At 47.0% G+C, this 24274-nt stretch overlaps 1 protein-coding gene across 1 annotated transcript; it reads right to left on the reverse strand.

Moving 5' to 3' along the window:
- Positions 1 to 11055: 11055 nt before the first annotated feature.
- On the reverse strand, positions 11056 to 12009 carry LOC141242645 (olfactory receptor 4K2-like). Its single transcript, XM_073668854.1, has one exon. The coding sequence runs from the start codon at positions 12007 to 12009 to the stop codon at positions 11056 to 11058; it is 954 nt and encodes a 317-aa protein (XP_073524955.1).
- Positions 12010 to 24274: the final 12265 nt, after the last annotated feature.

The raw sequence follows: 24274 nt of genomic DNA on the forward strand, positions 1-24274 counted from the left end.
GTAAAACGCAATGTTTTTTTTTTTTACAAACTAATATATATAGCGAGAAAGTGCTGAATTTTTGTGATATGGGAACATACTTCTAGATGTCATATTTTCCAAACTTTGAAAGCATTGATTTTTCCCAAACTCGCATTGTAACAGCCCTCCCATTTACTTTAGTAATCTAGTTGATGAACTTTGAGATCTCTCCAGCTTTCTTATTTTTTTTTTAGAATGCGAATCCCAAATTATATCTAGCATTTGGGATATAGTCTTAGAAATGGTCTGTAAAAAGACCCGGTAATTTTATGTAGCCAATGCCAACTGGTTAGATAACTGTTAGAGATGAGCGTTGTTCTACTCGAACTGTTCGCCAATCTCAAATTCGAGCTGTTTTGGGCGGTGTTCGAGCCGGTCGGCGAACACGAACAATTTGAGAAAAATTCGGCTGTTCGAGGTTATGTTCGATAACTGTTCGTGCACCAAAATCATAACTGGATTTTTTCTCAGTAATGCTGAAAATTAATGTTAATCCGCAGTTTGAGTGTACAGCGGGGTGGGGGGAGGGGCAGGGGATGGATCTCTGCAGGAACAATGAAGATCTCCATTTTTTTTTCTCTTTCCCGCATTTGCAGTGGGGAGGTGCAATCTGTCAGCCTATCAGCAGCGCACACACGGAGCGAAGTGCTTTTTTTCACACAAGCAAGGGCATGTGTCATTGGCAGTGTATGTCACATGTCCTTGCCCTATAAGACCAAGCCATTTTCCCCGTCGCCACCATTTTCTCACTGCTGCAGCTGCGTGTTAGACGGCACCGCTGTTGCTGTGTGCGCAATACCTTGTTAATTTCAAGCCAATTTTCGCACAAATATACAGATAGCTTGGGAGTAGGGAATAGTTGTGATTGCAGTCCTTTTAAGGACTAGGTTACAGCATTTCCTACGACTTTTATCAGGCAGGTCTGTGCTCTTAAATAGATAGATTGTGGGAGTAAAGACTAATTGTAATTGGAGTCCTTTTCAGGACTAGGTTACATCAGTTCCTATCAGTTTTTGCCAGGCAGGTCTGTGCCAGTGCTGTGCAAGTTTTTTTCACAGCATTTGGCTGAATCTAGCAAAGCTAATCCTTTTTGGCCTATTGCAGAGTGTGTTAGTCAGTGGAGTAGCCTATCTGTGTTGCAAGATATACCACCTGTGTATAGAATACCAATTTTTTTACTGCACCTAGTGAAGTAAAATCTTTTGGGCATAGCATCATTCTATTAGTCCATCTATACTGACCTCCATCAGGTTGCAAACTGAATATAATTTTTTTCTGCATCTAGCTCTGAAAAAATATTTGGGCTTCTAGCAGTGTGTGGGACTTGGTCTATTAGTCCATCTATACTGACCTCCATCAGGTTGCAAATTAAAAATATTTTTTTTCTTCATTTAGCTCTGAAAAAATATTTGGGCTTCTAGCAGCGTGTGGGACTTGTTCTATTAGTCCATCTATACTGACCTCCATCAGGTTGCAAATTAAAAATAATTTTTTTCTGCATCTAGCTCTGAAAAAATATTTGGGCTTCTAGCAGTGTGTGGGACTTGGTCTATTAGTCCATCTATACTGACCTCCATCAGGTTGCAAATTAAAAATAATTTTTTTCTTCATTTAGCTCTGAAAAAATATTTGGGCTTCTAGCGGTGTGTGGGACTTGTTCTATTAGTCCTTCTATACTGACATCCAGCAGGTTGCAAATTGAATATAATTTTTTTCTGCATCTAGCTCTGAAAAAATATTTGGGCTTCTAGCGGTGTGTGGGACTTGGTCTATTAGTCCATCTATACTGACCTCCATCAGGTTGCAAATTAAAAATATTTTTTTTCTGCATCTAGCTCTGAAAAAATATTTGGGCTTCTAGCAGTGTGTGGGACTTGGTCTATTAGTCCATCTATACTGACCTCCATCAGGTTGCAAATTAAAAATAATTTTTTTCTGCATCTAGCTCTGAAAAAATATTTGGGCTTCTAGCAGTGTGTGGGACTTGGTCTATTAGTCCATCTATACTGACCTCCATCAGGTTGCAAATTAAATAAAAAAATTTTCTGCATCTAGCTCTGAAAAAATATTTGGGCTTCTAGCGGTGTGTGGGACTTGGTCTATTAGTCCATCTATACTGACCTCCATCAGGTTGCAAATCAAAAATAATTTATTTCTGCATCTAACCCAGCCAATAGTTTTGGCCTAATACCACAGTTTGGCCACTCAGCTCTGCTCGGTTACCATCCATTGTTTTTTTGTGCAAACAACTCCAGAGTTGTGAATTAGTTAACCACCAAAATGAGTGGAAAAAGGCCTGCTGCTGGTGGAAAGGGGAATAGGCGTGTTGGGAAGGGGAAAAAAGGTTGTGTCCGTGGGGTAGGTGCAGAAGAAAGACCATCTTCCAGCCAAACTAAAATGTCTACTTCTTTTAGCGGACAATGTGATAAGATCCCTTTCTTACGGCCACGACAATCGCTACAAATTCCAGATGAGGCACAAAAACAGCAGGTGCTTCAACGGATATCAAGTGCTCCTTTAAGTGGGCTCTCCTCCACATCAACTTCAACATCACAAATACTCCAGTCCTCAAAGGTGTCACCCAAATCGCACTTGCTTCCTCACAGCTCCCAAATCTCCAGCTGCCCGTCTGAGTATGAGGTAGAACAGATGGTTGAGTCTGCAGAGCTGTTTACTCATACTATAGCCTGGGAATCAGAGGTCGACTCCAGCTCTTCTGTGAATCCAGACGAGGAGATGATCTACACTGATGCCCAGAATCTTTATGAGTCGGATACAGGACCAGACGCAGAAGGTTCTGACCATAATGTAGACCCTCATTCCCAAACTGTAACTCCTGTTGGTGGAGACAATGAGGAAGACGATGATAAGACTCAAATACCTGATTGGAGCGACAACTTTAGTTTTTTGTCAGGGCAGGAACAGGTTGGCTCTGAGGACGACGGGTGTGATAACGCACAGGGTGATGATGATGAGGTCGGATATCCCACTTACTGTCAACCCACAGTCAGCCAAGAGATGAGGTCAGCAGAGGAGGTGGAGGAAGATGCTAGTGACGACGAGGTCAGGTTGCGCCTTCCTGGACAGAGACGTAGTACTGGAAGCACGTCAACAACTGCATCCTCAAACACAACTCTGCCTCTCACCACAAGTCGTGGTGGCTCTTCAGGTCGCATGGGTGCTAAGCCTTGCATAGCCTGGGCATTTTTTCAGATCGATAAAGATGACCCAACTCGTGTTATCTGTAACATTTGTCAGCAAAAGCTAAGTAGAGGCCAAAAAATACATAGTTTGAGTACTTCATGCATGAACCGGCACATGGACATGAAGCATAAGTTGCAGTGGGAAGCTCAGTGTGCTACAATGCGGTCTAGCCGGCCGCGCCAACCACCGTCTGCCATATCTTGTGCATCCGCGGCCTCTTCATCCTCTGTGACTGGGGGGACAGCAGTCACACCTGTTTTGGGGCGCAGACCTGCCACCTCTTTACCCGCAACAGCCAGCGTGATTGGCAGGTCATCATTTTCTTTGGAGGTGGTAACACCAGCTGGTCTTGAGCGCTGTCCGACATCGATAGCACCACCTTTGGATCAAGGCAACCTAACATGTCCGCCTGCATCTTCCTCACAGACCGGCAGTTTGCGGGGGACACCCTTATCAACCCCGTCTAAGCACAATAGCCAGCCCTCGGTCCCTCAGATGTGGACAAGTAAAAGACCATTTCCTCCTAGCCATGAGAAAGCTAAGAGGTTGAATTTCACCATCTGCAAGCTCTTGGCTACAGAAATGCTGCCTTTCCGCCTGGTGGACACAGAGGATTTTCGAGACCTTATGTCCGTCGCAGTGCCCCAGTACCAGATGCCCAGTCGGCACTACTTCTCAAAGAAAGGTGTGCCTGCGCTCCACCAGCATGTCGCACACAACATCACCGCTTCTTTGAGAAACTCTGTGTGTGACAGGGTGCATTTCACCACAGACACTTGGACGAGTAGGCATGGACAGGGGCGTTACATGTCGCTGACTGGGCACTGGGTAACTATGGTGACAGCAGGACAAGGGGCTGCTGTCCAAGTCTTGCCGTCCCCACGAGTTGTGCGTCAATCCTCTTTATGTCATTTTTCCTCCACTGCTTCTGCCTCCTCAACCTCCTCTCGGTCTTCCACCTGCACCCAAAGGCTGTCTGGTCATGCCACAAGCTTTCTAACTGCGCAGAAGGGATCCTGCACACCTCCTTACTATGCTGGCAGTAGGGCTCAACGTCATCAGGCGGTTTTTACATTGAAATGTCTGGGAAATGTGAGTCACACAGCTGAGGAGTTGTGGTCAGCTCTGGAGAACCAATTTCATGAATGGTTGTCTCCACTGGACCTGAAACCAGGGAAGGCCGTGTGCGACAATGCTGCAAACCTGGGTGCGGCCCTTCGCCGGGGCAATGTCACACACGTGCCTTGTATGGCTCACGTGTTGAACCTGGTTGTCCAGCAATTTTTAGCCCACTATCCCAGACTAGATGGCCTTCTGCAGAGGGCACGGTCGCTGTGTGCTCACTTCCGCCGTTCGCATCCCGCAGCTCAGCGACTTACATCTCTACAGAAGTCGTTGGGCCTGCCACTTCACCGGCTAAAATGCGATGTGCCTACCCGGTGGAATTCAACTCTGCACATGTTGCAGCGACTGTGGCAGCACCGACAAGCCCTGGTGCAATACGTTCTGACGTATAGCCTGGGCCAACGAGATTCAGAGGTGGGGCAAATCACGCTGGAGGAGTGGTCTCAGATCAGGGACCTATGCACCCTTCTGCACAGTTTTGAAATGGCGACGAAGATGTTTAGTGCTGACGATGCCATTATCAGCATGACTATTCCGGTGATTTACATGCTGGAGCACATGTTAAACAGAATTCGGAGTCAGGTGGTGGCACAAGAGGAGGTGGAGGAAGTAGAGGAGGAGGAGTTGTATGCGGAAGGGCTAACATCTGCAAGGTCCAGACGGTCGGCAGCACCAGGGCGGCAGGCATGTGAGGGTGGGGGAGATGATTTTACCAGGGCGCATGGTAGCAGCCAAACTAGTGAGGAAGGTGCAGGAGCCCAGGAAGAAGTGGAGGACGAACTGATGGAAGACTCATCAGATGAGGGAGACCTTGATCACATTTCTGTTGTGCGAGGTTGGGGGAAGAGGACAGAGGAAGGAAGCATGATTGTTACCTCGCCACCAACACAACAGGGACTTGGTGCTCCTGGATGCGCAACACACATGAGTGCCTTCTTGCTGCACTACCTGCAACATGACCCTCGAATTGTGAGAATTAGAAATAATCCTGACTACTGGGTTGCCACACTGTTAGATCCCCGGTACAAAAGTAAATTTGCAGAAATTATTCCTGCCATAGAAAGGGATGCACGCATGCAGGAGTATCAGCAGAGACTGTTGCAGAATCTTACATGTGCTTTTCCACAAAACACCAGTGGTGCACGTAGTGAATCTCACAGTTCCAACTTGCCAACCGTGGGACCGTCAAGTGTTCAGCACTCAAACCGTAACAGAACCACAGTATCTGCTGGTAACATCAATTTTGCGGAATCATTTCACCACTTTTTTAGCCCATCCTTTGCAAGGCCACAGGAGACAAGAAGTCTGACACATAGTCAACGCCTAGAGACGATGGTACAGGAGTATCTCCAAGTAAACATTGAAGCCACGACTGTGTCACTGGACCCTTGCTCTTTTTGGGCTTCCAATCTGGATAAATGGCCGGAGCTAGCCACTTACGCCTTGGAGATCTTGTCATGCCCCGCAGCCAGCGTTCTGTCTGAACGTGTGTTCAGCGCTGCTGGTGGTGTGCTGACAGATAAGCGCACGCGGCTCTCCACTGATAATGTAGACAGACTCACGTTCATAAAGATGAACAAATCATGGATCCGAAACGACTTTTCTACCCCTGTGTCATCCTGGGGAGAGTAAAAGCTTGATGATTGGTTAAAATCACCCTACCAACCGTTTTAAGCTTTCAAATTACTAATCATGTTTATCTGTATCTTGACTGGAAAATAATTTGGGCTTTGTAGCAGTGTGCAGCACTGATCCTATTAGGCCATCTATAATAAGCTTCACCAGATTTAAAATTAAAAATAATTTTTAGCTGCATCTAGCCCGGAAAATAATTTTGGGGCTCCGAGATGCGCAAGACACATAAGTGCCTTCTTGCTGCACTACCTGCAGCATGACCCTCATATTGTCAGAATTCGAAGTAATCATGACTACTGGGTTGCCTCACTCTTAGATCCCCCAAACTTTTCGATCAACCTTTTCATTTTAATAAAGACCAAAAAAATGGTCATTTTTGAAATTATAAGCATTAGCAGGTTATTAGAAACTGAAATCAAACAGTTTTCAACTCAAAACTTTATTCTAGGTGATGTTACATTTTCACATAGGACCCCTTGTTCGAAAGGAGCTTCTGAACTCTCTCGTCCATTGAATTTGTCAGGTTTTGGATGGTTTCTGCTTCAATTGTTTTGCATGAGGACAGAATACCCTCCCAGAGCTGTTGCTTAGATGTGAACTGCCTCCCGCCATCATAGACACTCCTTTTAATGATGCTCCAAAGGTTCTGAATGGGGTAGAGGTCAGGGGAGCATGGGGGTCACACCATAAGTTTGTCCCCTTTTATGCCCATATCAGCCAGAGATGCAGATGTTTTATGTGCAGCATGAGATGGTGCATTATCATGCAGAAAAATGATCTTGCTGTGAAATACACGGTTCTTCTTCTTGAACCATGGCAGGAAGTGCTGTTTGAGAAAATCCACATACATTATGGAGTTCATCTTTAGCGCCTTCAGGGATCCTAAAGGGGCCGACAATCTCTCTCCCCATGATTCCAGCCCAAAACATTACTCCACCTCCTCCTTGTTGGCGCTGTAGCCGTGTTTGCGTGGGGTGTCCATCAACCAGCCATCCTCCACTCCATTCATCTGGACCATCGAGCGCTGCACGGCACTCATCCGTGAACAAAACAGTTTTGAAATCAGTCTTCATGTAATGTTTGGCCCACTGGAGCCGTTTCTGCTTGTGTGAAGTGGATAGAGGAGGTCGACAGGATGGCGTATGCACAGCTGCAAACCTCTGAAGGACCCTGCATCTTGTTGTTCGGGGGACGTTGGAGGCACAAGCAGCTTCAAAAACTTGTCTGCTGCTATGACAAGGCTTTTTTGCCGCTGTTCTTTCAACCTGACGTAATTGCCTGTAGGAAAGAGTCCTCAATTTGCCCTTATCAGCACGCACACGTGTGTACTGTGAATCAGCTACATACTTCTTGATTGCCAGGACACTTCATCCTGATCATCGCACAATGTTGATTGTAGTCATGCCTTGACCTAAACACTCCACAATTTGTTGCTTCTCAGCAGCCGACACATCCTTTTTCTTTCCCATTTTGGCAGAAAATGTAGGCTGCTTAATAATGTGAGACAGCCTTCTTAAGTAGTCTTGCCTTTCATTGGACACACCTGCCAAACTAATTAGCACAGGTGTCTGCAATTGCTTACAGTGATATAAAGAGCCCTGACACACATCACCATCAATGAGTTTAACTGACAAACAAAAAAATTCTTCCCTTATCACTCCTAAACACTTTTTGCATAATAATTTGGAACGCGGTGTACATGTGCTTTTCCACAAAACACCAGTGGTTCACGTAGTGAATCTTACAGTTCTAACTTGCCAACTGTGGTCTGTATGGAATTGTTCAATAAAGGGCCCAAAATTAAGATAACATAGATGGGAGAGGTCTCTATGAATAGGAATTCCTAAGTATTTGATACCCTGTGAGGGCCAGGCAAAGGGAAAGTTGGACTGGATGGAATCCTATATGGATTTGGGGAGGGAGACATCGAGGGCCTCAGACTTCGCTGCATTGATTTTAAAATTTTACCATGTAACAAAGTGATCTATTTCAGCCATAACAGCATGGATGGATATATGTGATTGAGTGATATATACTAGGACATCATCAGCAAATAGAGAGCACTTGTACTCGGTGCCTCCCACCTCAATCCACCTAATATTGGGGTTATGGCGAATTGATGAGAGCAGGTGCTCCGTCACTAGGATGTATAAGAGAGGGGACAGAGGGCATCCCTGCCTTGTCCCATTGGTGATTGTGAAAGGTGATGAAAATGTTCTGACGCACCCCCTGGGCCTTGGGACACCCGGAGCCGGACCCTTTTTGGTGGATGCTGGTGGTTGTAGTCTTCGTGGCGGCGATCCGGTTCCGTGGCTCAGGGCGGTCAAACCAGTGGCGGAACTATTTATGTGGTTTTGATGTTTAAATGTCCGACTACGCCACCCGTGGATTGCGGTCAGAGTTAACCGCCGCTACAGGGCAGACCGCTAAGGCTGGTGTTGTGGGTGCAGCAGAGCGTAGCATAACTCCCCACGGGAGGAGTATAGCCTCAGGGCAGTGTATGCGGAGGATGGGGGTGATGGTGCAGGGCAGCAGCAGTAACGACATGGAGTCAGTGATGCAGTTCAGGGCCTTTACTCACAGTTCTTATTATCCAGACCACGTCTGCAGGTAACGGCTGCCCACGTCGTACTGTGCTCACCAGGTGAGGGGCTCAGACAACTCCCAGATAACTTTGGAGCGCTTCACAGGACCCCCTTTGTGTGTCCTTTGTCTGGCCTTTCTTACCAACACTTCTGTCCGGCTGCCTCGGGCCTCCTCTTGGTAAACTTGGCGCCAGTTTCCCTGACCCTATGTGGTGCCTTCCTAGCGGGTGGAGCAAGGGGCTGCGCCACATAAAATGTCAGAGCCTCCGGTTTCTAGCTGAGGGTCGTTTCCTGCCTCCACTAGTTCGGGGACCGGTCTCCCCCTTTGGCCTGACCCCTCCACGCAGGTGGATTCGGGCGTGCGGTGGCGACTCGCCAGTCCGCACCCCTGGGATCCCTTCATTCCTCGTTCCTGGAGCCTTCTCCGCTCCTCTTCCTTCCTTCTCCCTCTTGCAGGCCTGGGCCTCTGTTACTAGGCCCGCCTCCGGAGCAGAGCTCATGCAGAGCCCCTGCTCCCTGCCACTTCTGCTCAGACTTCTCTGCACTGAACTAAGATGGTGCCCACCTTTTATACTCCCTTCTCAATGCACCCAGGAACTGCTTCCTCCCTGCTCCTGCACTGCAGGGTTCCCCTTCCTCAGTGTTCCCTCCCCCCACTCCAGCCAGGGACAGGGACTGTCGTGCCCATCTCAGGGGCATATTGGTCGCCCTGCCCCACGGCAATGTGGTGTAATGCATGCAGGTGTCGGGTCCTGATCCACACTCCATCCTTATCTGAGAGTGAGATATCACACCTCTGGGTGAGGTGCAATACGTCTGTAGCAACCGAGCCCTCGGTGCTACAGTTCCATTTATCTTCAGCCTAGGTGACGTATTGTGATACAGGGCCGTGATTTTGGCTATTAAAGGGTCCCCTAGACCCCTACCCCAAGCTTTTTAAGAGAATCATATATGGCGTGCCAGGAGACTCTATGGAATGCTTTCTCAGCATCCAACGAGAGTATCTACTTACAAATTTTTAACTGCATCTAGCCCAGGAAATACTTTGTGCCTAGTAGCAGTGTCTGCTAGTCAGCGGATTATCCCGGCTGTTAAGCAAGCTACACCACCTGTAGTTTGGACACTTAATTTTTTCAAAGGAAATGCTTCGGGACCACGGGATACTTAGTGAAGAGCATCAGGAGGCACCCCAAGGCATAGGGGCTGGGACTGGCACTAGGATGCCTTGCGGTGGACAGCCGAGCTCGATCCTTATAAAAGCTTTTTAACTGCAGCAGCTTTAGTGGACGCTACTGGAGCTGGAATTACGCGGCTGCTGGCATGAGACTTGCCCTCCAATAGATCCTTGTAAATGGATTTAAAGTGTATTCATTCAAATTAGAGGGACAATTTAAATTAAAAAGCTTAGAGCTGCCTCCACCACAGGGGGGCTCGCTCGACCCACCAGCGGACAGGCACCAGTATTGGGAGAGGGGGGCTGGCCGTCAGGGTTCACCGCGGCTCTGGCACAAACCCGGCGACACGGAGGTGGCACGGGCAGGAGCGGACTGGCCATCTCGGCTTCTCACTTTTTGGATTTTAGAAGGGCATGAAATGCCTATATCTGTGTCTCCCCCTCCTTTTACTCCTCCACCTCTTTTATTTTCGCATGACTATATGTACTTGTCACTTTTCCATGTGTTAGTTATGTCTTCTGAGCAGTTTGTCAGCTTTTGGACACCTTTGAAGGTGTTTTCTATGTGTTTCTATGTGTTTTTGTTTGCCTGCCATTGGTTTTAACGGTGTTCGAAGGTGTTCGACGAACAGTTCGACGAACAGTTCGGCGAACACACGGGTGTTCGACGAACCGAACCGAACTCGAACACTACGGGGATGGCTCAACACTAATAACTGTGCACTGAATGGAAATATAAAGTTACCGCTCTATGTATATCAGATACTCAGCTTACCCAAGATTCAGTGCCAATCCACTATGCTTGGCACTTGCGGCACTGGCAGAGTGTCTGGACGGCAGTTGTCCAATGCCCCTGGTCAAACAACTAGGTTTATTGTCAGTGCTACTAGCCAATGTGAAAATTTGTGAAGACACGTGGATCAGTTGGTGCTCTTGTTTGCTGGCCCGGCTGTCTTTAGAAAGACCGCTAGGACCAGGGCTCATACCACTGAATGCCCGCACTCTTTTACCGTGGGCAGAACACTACTCAGACAACACAGGGTGATGGTAAACAGTGTGGCAATAATTTATTAAACCACCATCAATCAATAACATATAGAACAGTCCCAGCAAATACACGAGATGGAGCAAATTACAGTCTCACCCTTCCGCTGGCCCGCCGGGATTACTGCAGTGAGATATGGGGCCAGTTCAATCAATTGAAGCAATAAAACATGATTGCCAAGGTAAAGAAATTCTTTAACGGCTGCGATAACTTTGGCACTTTGTGAGTTCACACAATTATAAATCATGAATGGCATGAAGTAATGATTACTTGGATTTACTCGGCGTCTGATTTTGAAAGGTTTTCTTTAAATTATGAATCATCTTTGTCTTTAAAGCTTCTGTTCTTATCCCATAGATCACAGGATTTAAGGTGATGGAGACAGTTAGACCTCCTATGGAAATTAGAACATGTGTCAAAGTCGATAGGGAGCCACCATTTAACCTATACCTGAAGCTGACAAATAAAACAGTCACCATGAAAGTAGAGAACGTGATTATGTGGGTCACCAATGTATGGATTGCCTTTTGAGAGGCTTCCATAGAAATCTTCAGGCAGACAAGAAATGTCCGTATGTAGCTGTAGATCACAATCACTAATGAACTTATGATCAAAAACAAGGTCCAAGTAGTCCCATAAACATCATAAACAAATGTACTAACACAAGCCAACTTGGAGAGAGACATGGTTTCACAGTACACATTATTGATGCTCTTACCACATAGGGTTAACCTGACCACCAAGATAACGCCTACTAAGATGACTATAAAGATCACCAACCATACGATAGCCAAGGACTGTAAAGCCCTCTGGTTGGTCATCAGAGAGTGGTATCTCAATGGAAGACCAACAGCCAGGTATCGATCATAGGCCATAATGGTAAAAGTTAGTATCTCTACAAAAGCAAAGCTCTGAATACAGAAGGATTGGATCAGACATCCGAAAAAAGAGATGGTGGAATATCCAGAGAGCAAGTCTATGGCCAGCTTTGGGAGGAATGTTGAGCTGCCAACCATAACATTCCCCACCAGGTTACATATGAAGATGTACATAGGTTCGTGAAGAGATGGTTCTGCCCATACAACGTACACAATTAATGTACATAAGAAGATTATGGTGAGATATAGCACAAGGGCAATCACAGAGTAGAAATATTTCAGGTGCTCCATCTCCTTGAGTCCTAAAAGAATATAGTCGTGAATCATGGACCCATTTTCCATTGCTGAAGACTTTGCTTAGGTTATGTAGATTTACAACGCAGTGTTAGTAACGGACTCACAGAGATGATCTACTCAACATTTAATAAAACACAGAATCTTATATAGATATGTCTTGGTGGTAGGGAATTCTCTTGAATAAAATATGACAGATGAGCAATGAGAGACATCAGGGATTTCGGCCTAGTGGAATAACACCCAAGACGCTGACTGCAACTAATGAGCTTATTAGTAACTTCAAACTCTTTACTAATGATCGGTCATGTCGTTTTGGACAAGTTACTAACAGTGTTGCAATATTCTTACTCTGTCATTCGCAGAAATTATTTTTTATGTTTTACTGACGCATAAAAAAAACAATGTTTTTCATGGGTTTAGACTTAGATTTTCATCAGACTGGAAAGAAGGGCCAATTGTTCAGAACCTCTTTTTTTTTTTTGAAAGCCCAAGATTGTGCTTTCTTTACCCGAGTGCTCTGAAAAATGTGACGGTGCAACATAAAAAAAACAGTGGACGAGGATGCGGTCTAATGCAGCCCACTCTGAAAGGAAAAAGGCCCCCCAACAAACCATTCCCTATCCCTCTGAATTAAAAGGCCACAGGGGTCAGAACTGGTGGCTCTGCTTTGCCGAAGCTCAGGGAAAGCCCACACCATGCTCCGGGCATCCACCCGGGCTGCCACCCAAATGAAACCATGAGCCAATCTAGACTGGCTTCTCTCCTGTCATGAAGGGAGCCTGGGATTTTGCAAGCGGGAGTGAAATCTAATGGCCACACATGTCCCCCACCAAGACTGTTCAAGAGGGAACACATTAGGGAATCGCATCGTAGGTGTTAACATTGTAAAACATACCAGCAACAGTGTGTGTCAACCTTGTGAAGACTTACAGAAAACGTTTGACCTCTGTCATTGCCAACAAAGTATATCTAACAAAGCATTGAGATGAACTTTTGTAATTGACCAAATACTTATTTTCCACCAAAATTTGAAAAAAATTTCTTTACAAATCAAACAATGTGATTTTCAGGATTTGTTTTTTCATTTTGTCTCTCATAGTTGAGGTCGACCTATGATGTCAATTACAGGCCGACCTCATCTTTGTAAGTGAGAGAACAAGCACAATTGGTGGCTGACGAAATACTTTTTTCCCCACTGTATAAGGCAAAATAAATATACAAAAACAAAAATTCTCCTCCACACCTTGGGCTATGTTCACACGTAGCGTTTTTGATGTGTTTTTGTACTTTTGCATTGCTTTTAACCAAGACAAATGCATTCACCGGGAAATGTCATTTTAACATTTTACAACCTTCTCTGGCCATGTGGTGTGTGACACATCATCAGACACATCCAGTTTCATTTATGGTGGAGGGACTCTGAAAGTCATAAAGCCTATTTTTATAGCGCCATCAGGCGGCCGTTACTGTTCTGAAAGAGCTAGCAGTCGGCCCTCGCTATTGTTAGAGAGCCATCAGCCGGCTATGCTTTGTTGTTCCCATTATTAACTAGTGGGTCTCCTATACTGTTATTGCGTATGCAGTGACTGCAAGGGCTGCCAAAAATTTGGACGCAACCCAATACCCCTTTGAAGAGACATAGAGGAGGGTCTCAGTAAAAAAAAATGTTCCCATTATAAAGGAGCAGGTCTCCTATAGTGGTAATGCTCATGCTGTGACCGCAAGGGCTGCCAAAATTTGGGAAATGCCCCACTAACAATTTAAACACACATAGACCTGGGCCACAGTAACAAGGTATGACATGTTCCCATTAGAAAGGAGAGGGTCTGCTATACAGTTATAGGGCATGCAGTGCATCCAACGGCTGTCAAAAATTAGGAAAAACCCCACTAACAATTTAAAGACACATAGAGCTGGACCACAGCAACGAGTACGACATGTTTCCATTAGAAAGGAGAGCATCTGCTATTCAGTTATAGGGTATGCAGTGAGGCAACGGCTGCCAAAATTTAGGAAAAAACCTATTAACAATTTAAAGACACATAGAGCTGGGCCACAGTAATGACATGTTCCCATTAGAAAGGAAAGGGTCTCCCATACTGTTTGCCTATGCAGTGACTGCAATGGCTGTCAAAAATTTGGAGGCACTCAAATGCCCCTTGCAAAACACGTAGAGGTTGGAGGGCCTCCTGAAAACAATGTTCCCATTATTAGGAAGTGGGTCTCCCATACTATTTGCCTATGCAGTGAAGCAATGGCTGCCAAAAATTTGGAGGAACTCCAATGCCCCTTGCAAGAGACGTAGATATGTTGATATGGTACATATGGTGGTGGAGGATGAGGATGCGGAGCAGGAGGAGGACAAGAGCAAATAGACAAAATCAGGAAGTGTACACCCATGTCTGGGTGTGAAGACAGAGGTGCATGGGAATAGAGTTAGACCTCCCAAAAAAAGACACTGTATTTGAGTTTATGCTACGCTGTTATCATTCGGTGGTGTTGAGAAGTCTAGCCCAATCCAGCCTTGTTCATTTTTATAAGAGTCAGCCTGTCAGCATTTTCAGTTGACAGGCAGATGCTCCTATGGGTTATAATTCCACCAGTTGCACTAAAAACCCACTCTGATAAAATGCTGGCGGCAGGGCAGGTCAGGACCTCCAAGGCGTAGAGGCCAGTTCATGCCATGTGTCCAGCTTGGATACCCAATAATTATAAGGCACAGAGGAATCACAGAGGACATTGGTACGGTCAGCAAGGTACTTCCTCAGCATTTTCCGAAACGTTTCCCTCCTTGGGAGAGTACTCCGCTCCTCAGGGCCTGTGCGATGGGAGGGTCTGAGAAAACTGTCCCAGTACTTTGACAGTGTTCCCCTGCCTCTGCTGGATTGCATTTGTGTCTCTCTCGCCTGTACTCCTTGGTTGTCCAATGAACTGTGACCTCTGCCGCCAGCGTTTTCAGATGGAATTTTTTTTAATAATTCCGTAACAAGGGCCTTCTAGTACTGCCCCATTTTATTAGGCCTGTCCTGCGCAGGAGTAAGAGACAAAGTTCTCCTTGTAGCGTGGGTCTAGAAGTGTCACTAACCAATAATGACTGTCACCCAAAATTTGGACAATGCGAGGGTAAGGCAGCATAACATAAACTCAGCCATGTGTGCCAGACTGCAAAGAGGCAAGACTTCCATGTCCTCACCCAGAGCACGACTGACCATGCTCTCCTCCTCAACCGCCTCCTCTTCCTCCTCCTCCTTGTCCTCAGGCCATCCATGCTGAACAGACGGTATGACAGTTGTGCAAGTAGTACCATGTATAGCGCAGGAAACTAGCTCCTGTTCTTCCTCCTTCTCCTCCTCTTCCTCATTGTCACCCAATCCACATTGAGATGAGATGAGGCTGGGCTGTGTGTAATCACCCTATATGGTTACTTGCTCCATCTCATCGTGCTCCGCCTGCAATGCATCCTCTTTAATTGTGAACAGAGAGCGTTTCAGAAGACAGAGAAGAGGGATGGTGACGCTAAGTCCACAAAGTTTTGGAGGATGTTACATATGTCTGATATCCATGTCCACTCCTGAAGTTTTATGTGTGGAGTCTGACCTGAATACCGTTGGCTTTTTCTTGTTGCTGGTAGTCAACAACTGCCCTCTTCTGCTCACAGCTAAGGCGGCGGAAGCTGTAGCTGACATTCTAAAATGGGCACGCAGACGGCGTACTTTGACAAGCAGATCCGACAGATCTGAGTAGGTTTTGAGAAACCGCTGAACCACGAGATTAAGCACATGTGCCAGGCATGGTACGTGCATGAGCTTGCCTCGCCTCAGAGCCGCCACCAGGTTCCGGCCATTGTTACACACGACCATGCCAGGCTGTAGGTTCAGCGGTGTCAACCACAGATCTGCCTGCTCTTTCAGAGCTGTCCACAACTCTTCAGCATTATGAAGTTTGTCACCTAAGCATATTAGCTTCTGCACAGCCTATTGCCGCTTGGCGGAGGCAGTGCTGCAGTGCTTCCAGCTTGCGACTGATGTGGTCATTTCGGAGGTGGAGGCTGAAGAGGAGGAGGTGCAGGAGCTGTAGAATATGGGGGCAACCCTGATTGACCCAGGGCCCGCAAACCTCGGTGTCAGGAGGATGTGTTCTGTCCCAAGTTCCGACTGGGTCCCGGCTTCCACTATATTAACCCAGTGTGTCGTCAGCGAGATGTACCGTCCCTGCCCACAAGCAGTTGTCCACGTGTCCGTGGTTAGGTGGACTTTCCCGGTAACTGTGTTGTTGAGGGCACGGCTAATGGTTTGGGACACATGCTTGTGTAATGCGGGGACGGCACACCGGGAGAAATAGTGGTGGCTGGGGACCGAGTACCGATGGACGGCCGCCGCCATCAGATTGTGGAAAGCTTCCGTCTCCACGATCCTAAAAGGCAACATTTCAAGCGTAAACATTCGCGAAATGTGGGAATTTAGTAGTGTGGCCTGTGGGGTGTTGGCTGCGTATTTGCGCTTGCGTTCCAAGGACTGGGGTAGGGACAACTGAATGCTGCCCTGGGACAAGGACGTGGACATGCTTGCTGATGGTGCTAGTTGAGAGTGTTCAACGAGAGTGTTCCCGCCTTGTGCCGGGGATGACACACTGGGAGAAATAGTGGTGGCTGGGGACCGAGTACCGAGGGACGGCTGCCGCCATCAGATTGTGGAAAGCTTCCATCTCCACGATCCTAAAAGGCAACATTTCAAGCGTAAACATTCGCGAAATGTGGGAATTTAATAGTGTGGCCTGTGGGGTGTTGGCTGCGTATTTGCGCTTGCGTTCCAAGGACTGGGGTAGGGACAACTGAATGCTGCCCTGGGACAAGGACGTGGACATGCTTGCTGATGGTGCTAGTTGAGAGTGTTCAATGACACGGGCAGGGCGGAAGGCATCTTGGCATGCGCCATGGACAGGGGATTGGCTTGCATGCACATCAGCGGAACAAGCAGTGGTGTCAGCCGCAGACACTGTTGCTGGACCCTGGGTTTCGGCCCACAAAGTCGGGTGCTTTGCTGCCATGTGCCTGATCATGCTGGTGGTGGTCTGCTAGTTTTACTACCCCTGCTGATGCTGGCCTGGCAGGTGTTGTAAATGACCTTTTTGGGGTTATCTGCAGAGTCTTTAAAAAATAACCAGACTCTGGAAGACCTAACAGTTGTACTGGCAACGTCTGTCGTGTTGGCATTACGAGGAACGCTTTCCCGTCTTGTGTCTGTGGCCACCACACTGCTTCTTCCTGCCGGTGTGGTGCTACGCCTCCCTCCCCCTGTGTGCTGCCGTCCTCACTCTGTATGTCCCCCTGCCAGGTTGGGTTAGTTACTATATCATCCACCACTTCGTCTTCCACTTCCGCACCTTGATCCTCCTGCTGACTTTCTCTCAATTGTGTCTCATCATCATCATCATCCACCTCTTGAGACAGTAATTGCACTTTCCCACCGTCGCCTTCGTGTGACCGTGGCTGCTCAAATATTTTGTCATCGCCACACGCGTTCTCCTCTTGACTCTCTTGAAGCTGGCCGGGCGAGAGGCCTGAATCTACAAATGGAAAAGTGTACAGCTCTACTGAGTGTCCAAATGTGGGATCAGTTGTCTCCGGGCACTCGGCATGGTGGGAGGAAGGAGGATGAGGGTGAGAAATATGCGATCCAGACTCATGGCTACTGAGACTTGACCGTGTGGCAGACAGGGTGGTGGTGGTGATGGCAAAGTGACTGGAAGCATTATCCGCTATCCAACCAATAACCTTTTCACACTGCTCTGTGTTCAATAGTGGTGTGCTGCTGTCCCCTAGTAATTGGGACAGGAAGGTTGAGTGACACGATGTGGGTGTTTGTTGTGGCACAATTTCAGCTTGCCCAAGGCCACGTCCTCAGCCTCAGCCTCTGCATGCACCATCACCATCACGTCCACTTTTCCGTCCTTTGCCACGCATCTTGCCCATTTTTAATGGAGGACAATATTTTCCACGTTCACGATAAATGGCTTATTTTGGAACGCAGTTATATCTGATACGTCTGACAGAGAACCACAATTTTAAATAGCAGGCCTGTAATTTACTAATACTATTCTACACAGACACCTAGTGTGAATAACTTGACTGACACACTGCAACAGAATGGAAAAGGAGGCCAATATTTTCCACGTTCAGCTTAAATTTCTGGATTTTTATTGCTGAAATATGGAACACATCTGGCTGTATTCTGCAGTGAGAGCAAGCAAATAGAGCAGAAAAAATGGTGTACTCTGGATTGCTTTTTAAGCAAATAATCAGGATTAAGATAAAAAAAAATTCCCTGGCCCCTGATACCTGGGCTATGTCTACAAAGATCTGTAATTATTACAGCAGCAGCAGACAGGACGTTCAATGGACCCTCTTGTGCTGTATCATGCACTGCAGTCTGCCACATTCACTGCCTGCCTGCCTAGCACTGATTATATGCAGCTGGATCAGTCCTCAGAAGGACTGTTAGTTCAGATGGATATACAGTACAGACCAAAAGTTTGTACACACCTTCTCATTTAAAGATTTTTCTGTATTTTCATGACTTTGAAAATTGTACATTCACACTGAAGGCATCAAAACTATGAATTACCACATGTGGAATTATATACTTAACAAAAAAGTGTGAAACAACTGAAAATATGTCTTATATTCTAGGTTCTTCAAAGTAGCCACCTTTTGCTTTGATGACTGCTTTGCACACTCTTGGCATTCTCTTGATGAGCTTCAAGAGGGAGTCACCGGAAATGTTTTTCACTTCACAGGTGTGCCCCGTCAGGTTTAATAAGTGGGATTTCTTGCCTTATAAATGGGGTTGGGACCATCAGTTGTGTTGTGCAGAAGTCTAGTGGATACACAGCTGATAGTCCTACTGAATAGACTGTTAGAATTTGTATTATGGCAAGAAAAAAGCAGCTTTAGTAAACAAAAACGAGTGGCCATCATTACTTTAAGAAATGAAGGTCAGTCAGTGTGAAAAATTGGGCAAACTTTGAAAGTGTCCCCAAGTGCAGTTGCAAATACCATCAAGCGTTACAAAGAAAATGGCTCACATGAGGACCGCCCCAGGAAAGGAAGACCAAGAGTCACCTCTGCTTCTGAGGATAAGTTTATCCGAGTCACCAGCCTCAGAAATCGCAGGTTAACAGCAGCTCAGATTAGAGACCAGGTCAATGCCACACAGAGTTCTAGCAGCAGACACATCTCTACAACAACTGTTAAGAGGAGACTTTGTGCAGCAGGCCTTCATGGTAAAATAGCTGCTAGGAAACCACTGCTAAGGACAGGCAACAAGCAGAAGAGACTTGTTTGGGCTAAAGAACACAAGGAATGGACATTAGACCAGTGGAAATCTGTGCTTTGGTCTGATGAGTCCAAATTTGAGATCTTTGGTTCCAACCACCGTGTCTTTGTGCGACGCAGAAAAAGTGAACGGATGGACTCTACATGCCTGGTTCCCACCGTGAAGCATGGAGGAAGAGGTGTGATGGTGTGGGGGGCTTTGCTGGTGACACTGTTGTGGATTTATTCAAAATTGAAGGCATACTGAACCAGCATGGCTACCACAGCATCTTGCAGCGGCATGCTATTCCATGCGGTTTGCGTTTAGTTGGACCATCATTTATTTTTCAACAGGACAATGACCCCAAACACAACTCCAGGCTGTGTAAGGGCTATTTGACCAAGAAGGAGAGTGATGGGGGGCTACGCCAGATGACCTGGCCTCCACAGTTACCAGACCTGAACCCAATCGAGATGGTTTGGGGTGAGCTGGACCGCAGAGTGAAGGCAAAAGGGCCAACAAGTGCTAAGCATCTCTGGGAACTCCTTCAAGATTGTTGGAAGACCATTTCCGGTGACTACCTCTTGAAGCTCATCAAGAGAATGCCAAGAGTGTGCAAAGCAGTCATCAAAGCAAAAGGTGGCTACTGTGAAGAACCTAGAATATAAGACATATTTTCAGTTGTTTCACACTTTTTTGTTAAGTATATAATTCCACATGTGGTAATTCATAGTTTTGAGGCCTTCAGTGTGAATGTACAATTTTCATAGTCATGAAAATACAGAAAAATCTTTAAATGAGAAGGTGTGTCCAAACTTTTGGTCTGTACTGTATATATGTTGTGGAATACCTCTACTAACAGGACATTCAATGGACCCTCTTGTGCTGTATCATGCACTGCAGTCTGCCACATACACTGCCTGCCTCCTGCTATCACCACTGATTATATGCAGCTGGATTAGTCCTCAGAAGGACTGTTAGTTCAGATGGATATATATATACATTGTGGAATGCCTATACTAACTATGAAAAAGCAAATCTCTCCCTAGCTCAGCAGCAGCTCTCCCCACACTGTCTGATCCGGAGTGACTGTGACGAGCATGGCGGCGCCAGGTCTGATATACACCTGATGACGCTATACAGCCAGCCAATCACTGTAATGCCACAACCAACATGGCTACGGCATTACAGTGCATGGCAGGCAATCCCTGCATGTTCATTGGCTCTGTAAAGAGCGCCAAACATACAGGGAGGGGACCCGAGCTCCCGCCAAGCAACCCCGGAAATACTCACCGAGCTTGTCGAGCACCATGATGCTGGGGCGAGCACCTTCGCTTATCGCTATTTGTTAACCTACTCCAAATTGTTATCGAGCAACCAGCTAATATTACCAGCCTCAGTTGTGCTATTCCTGATGATGTCCACACCTTCTATTCTGTTATCAAGGTGTCCACACCCTGAACTCTGCTGTTTCAAGTTACCTAATAACTAACTGTTCTCTGCTGTCCAGGTGTTGTCGAGCCCTCAACTCTGCTGTGTCTGGTTATCTGATTACTCACTTGCGTCAGCTATTCTTGCTGCCGTCCACACTCACAATTCTGCTGTTCTATGTGTAACCACACTCTTGCAACATGGTACCAGATTGCCTACAAATCTCTGCTGGTCCTGTGCTGTCCACACATTTGACTCGTCTGCATTTTAGGCATCCAGCTATGCTTTTCTATCTGCAATCCTACAAATCCAGCTGTACTAGCCCTAGCTGTTCCATGTGCCTTTTGGCAAGTCCTGCTGCGCTGCATTAACACCTCCAGTCCATAGTGTTCAACCTGATCTACAGTTTAGAGAATTCACCTCATTAGATGAGCCCATAATAGAGAATGTGATAATGTGCATCACCAATGTAGGAAGCCACAGACCATAAGAGCTTACACTCTACAGGAGAGAGAGAGGACCCCACTGACCATAAGAGCTTACACTCTACAGGAGAGAGAGAGGACCCTGCTGACCAAAAGAGCTTACACTCTACAGGAGAGAGAGAGGACCCCACTGACCATAAGAGCTTACACTCTACAGGAGAGAGAGAGGACCCCACTGACCATAAGAGCTTACACTCTACAGGAGAGAGAGAGGACCCCACTGACCAAAAGAGCTTACACTCTACAGGAGAGAGAGAGGACCCCACTGACCATAAGAGCTTACACTCTACAGGAGAGAGAGAGAGGACCCCGCAGACCATAAGAGCTTACACTCTACAGGAGAGAGAGAGGACCCCACTGACCATAAGAGCTTACACTCTACAGGAGAGAGAGAGGACCCTGCTGACCATAAGAGCTTACACTCTACAGAAGAGAGAGAGGACCCCACTGACCATAAGAGCTTACACTCTATAGGAGAGAGAGCGAGGACCCCACTGACCATAAGAGCTTACACTCTACAGGAGAGAGAGAGGACACCGCTGACCATAAGAGCTTACACTATACAGGAGAGAGAGAGGACACCGCTGACCATAAGAGCTTACACTCTACAGAAGAGAGAGAGGACACCGCTGACCATAAGAGCTTACACTATACAGGAGAGAGAGAGGACCCTGCTGACCATAAGAGCTTACACTCTACAGAAGAGAGAGAGGACCCCACTGACCATAAGAGCTTACACTCTACAGAAGAGAGAGGACCCCACTGACCATAAGAGCTTACACTCTAAAGAAAAGAGAGAGGACCCCACTGACCATAAGAGCTTACACTCTACAGGAGAGAGAGGACACCGCTGACCATAAGAGCTTACACTATACAGGAGAGAGAGAGGACACCGCTGACCATAAGAGCTTACACTCTACAGAAGAGAGAGAGGACCCCACTGACCATAAGAGCTTACACTCTACAGGAGAGAGAGGACCCCACTGACCATAAGAGCTTACACTCTAAAGAAAAGAGAGAGGACCCCACTGACCATAAGAGCTTACACTCTACAGGAGAGAGAGGACCCTGCTGACCATAAGAGCTTACACTCTACAGGAGAGAGAGGACCCTGCTGACCATAAGAGCTTACACTCTACAGGAGAGAGAGGACGCCGCTGACCATAAGAGCTTACACTATACAGGAGAGAGAGAGAACACCACTGACCATAAGAGCTTACACTCTACAGGAGAGAGAGGACCCTGCTGACCATAAGAGCTTACACTCTACAGGAGAGAGAGGACGCCGCTGACCATAAGAGCTTACACTATACAGGAGAGAGAGAGGACCCCGCTGACCATAAGAGCTTACACTATACAGGAGAGAGAGGACCCTGCTGACCATAAGAGCTTACACTCTACAGGAGAAAGAGAGGACCCCACTGACCATAGGAGCTTACACTCTACAGGAGAGAGAGAGGACCCCGCTGACTATAAGAGCTTACACTCTACAGGAGAGATAGAGGACCCCACGAATCATAAGAGCTTACACTCTACAGGAGAGAGAGAGGACTCCACTGACCATAAGAGCTTACACTCTACAGGAGAGAGAGATGACCCCACTGACCATAAGAGCTTACACTCTACAGGAGAGAGAGGACCCCACTGACCATAAGAGCTTACACTCTGCAGGAGAGAGAGAGGACCCTGCTGACCATAAGAGCTTACACTCTACAGAAGAGAGAGAGGACCCCACTGGCCATAAGAGCTTACACTCTACAGGAGAGAGAGCGAGGACCCCACTGACCATAAGAGCTTACATTATACAGGAGAGAGAGAGGACACCGCTGACCATAAGAGCTTACACTATACAGGAGAGAGAGAGGACACCGCTGACCATAAGAGCTTACACTCTACAGAAGAGAGAGAGGACCCCACTGACCATAAGAGCTTACACTCTACAGGAGAGAGAGAGGACACCGCTGACCATAAGAGCTTACACTATACAGGAGAGAGAGAGGACCCCACTGACCATAAGAGCTTACACTCTACAGAAGAGAGAGAGGACCCCACTGACCATAAGAGCTTACACTATACAGGAGAGAGAGAGAACACCACTGACTATAAGAGCTTACACTCTACAGGAGAGAGAGGACCCTGCTGACCATAAGAGCTTACACTCTACAGGAGAGAGAGGACGCCGCTGACCATAAGAGCTTACACTCTACAGGAGAGAGAGAGGACCCCGCTGACCATAAGAGCTTACACTATAAAGGAGAGAGAGGACCCTGCTGACCATAAGAGCTTACACTCTACAGGAGAGAGAGGACGCCGCTGACCATAAGAGCTTGCACTCTACAGGAGAGAGAGAGGACCCCACTGACTATAAGAGCTTACACTCTACAGGAGAGAGAGGACCCTGCTGACCATAAAAGCTTACACTCTACAGGAGAGAGAGGACTCCGCTGACCATAAGAGCTTACACTCTACAGGAGAGAGAGGACCCCACTGACCATAAGAGCTTACACTCTACAGGGGAAAGAGGAGCTCACTGACCATAAGAACTTACACTCTACAGGAGAGAGAGAGGACCCCACTGACTATAAGAGCTTACACTCTACAGGAGAGAGAGGACCCTGCTGACCATAAAAGCTTACACTCTACAGGAGAGAGAGGACCCCACTGACCATAAGAGCTTACACTCTACAGGAGAGAGGACCCCACTGACCATAAGAGCTTACACTCTACAGGAGAAAGAGGACCTCACTGACCATAAGAACTTACACTCTACAGGAGAGAAAGAGGACCCTGCTGACCATAAAATCTTACACTCTACAGGAGAGAGAGAGGACTGCACTAACCATAAGAGCTTACACTCTACAGGAGAGAGAGGACCCCACTGACCAAAAGAGCTTACACTCTACAGGAGAGAGAGAGGACTGCACTGACCATAAGAGCTTACATTCTACAGGAGAGAGAGAGGACCCCACTGACCAAAAGAGCTTACACTCTACAGGAGAGAGAGAGGACCCCACTGACCATAAGAGCTTACACTCTACAGGAGAGAGAGTCTTTCCCAGTGACTCTGGAGATTGAAATCGA

Source organism: Phyllobates terribilis, unplaced genomic scaffold, assembly GCF_046119375.1.
Source record: "Phyllobates terribilis strain yellow unplaced genomic scaffold, ASM4611937v1 Scaffold_2__4_contigs__length_985480577, whole genome shotgun sequence".
NCBI lineage: Eukaryota > Metazoa > Chordata > Amphibia > Anura > Dendrobatidae > Phyllobates > Phyllobates terribilis.

Bases quoted from the DNA above. Each gene is read 5' to 3' on its own strand.
- LOC141242645 (XM_073668854.1), bottom strand. From the start codon at position 12,009: ATGGAAAATGGGTCCATGATTCACGACTATATTCTTTTAGGACTCAAG.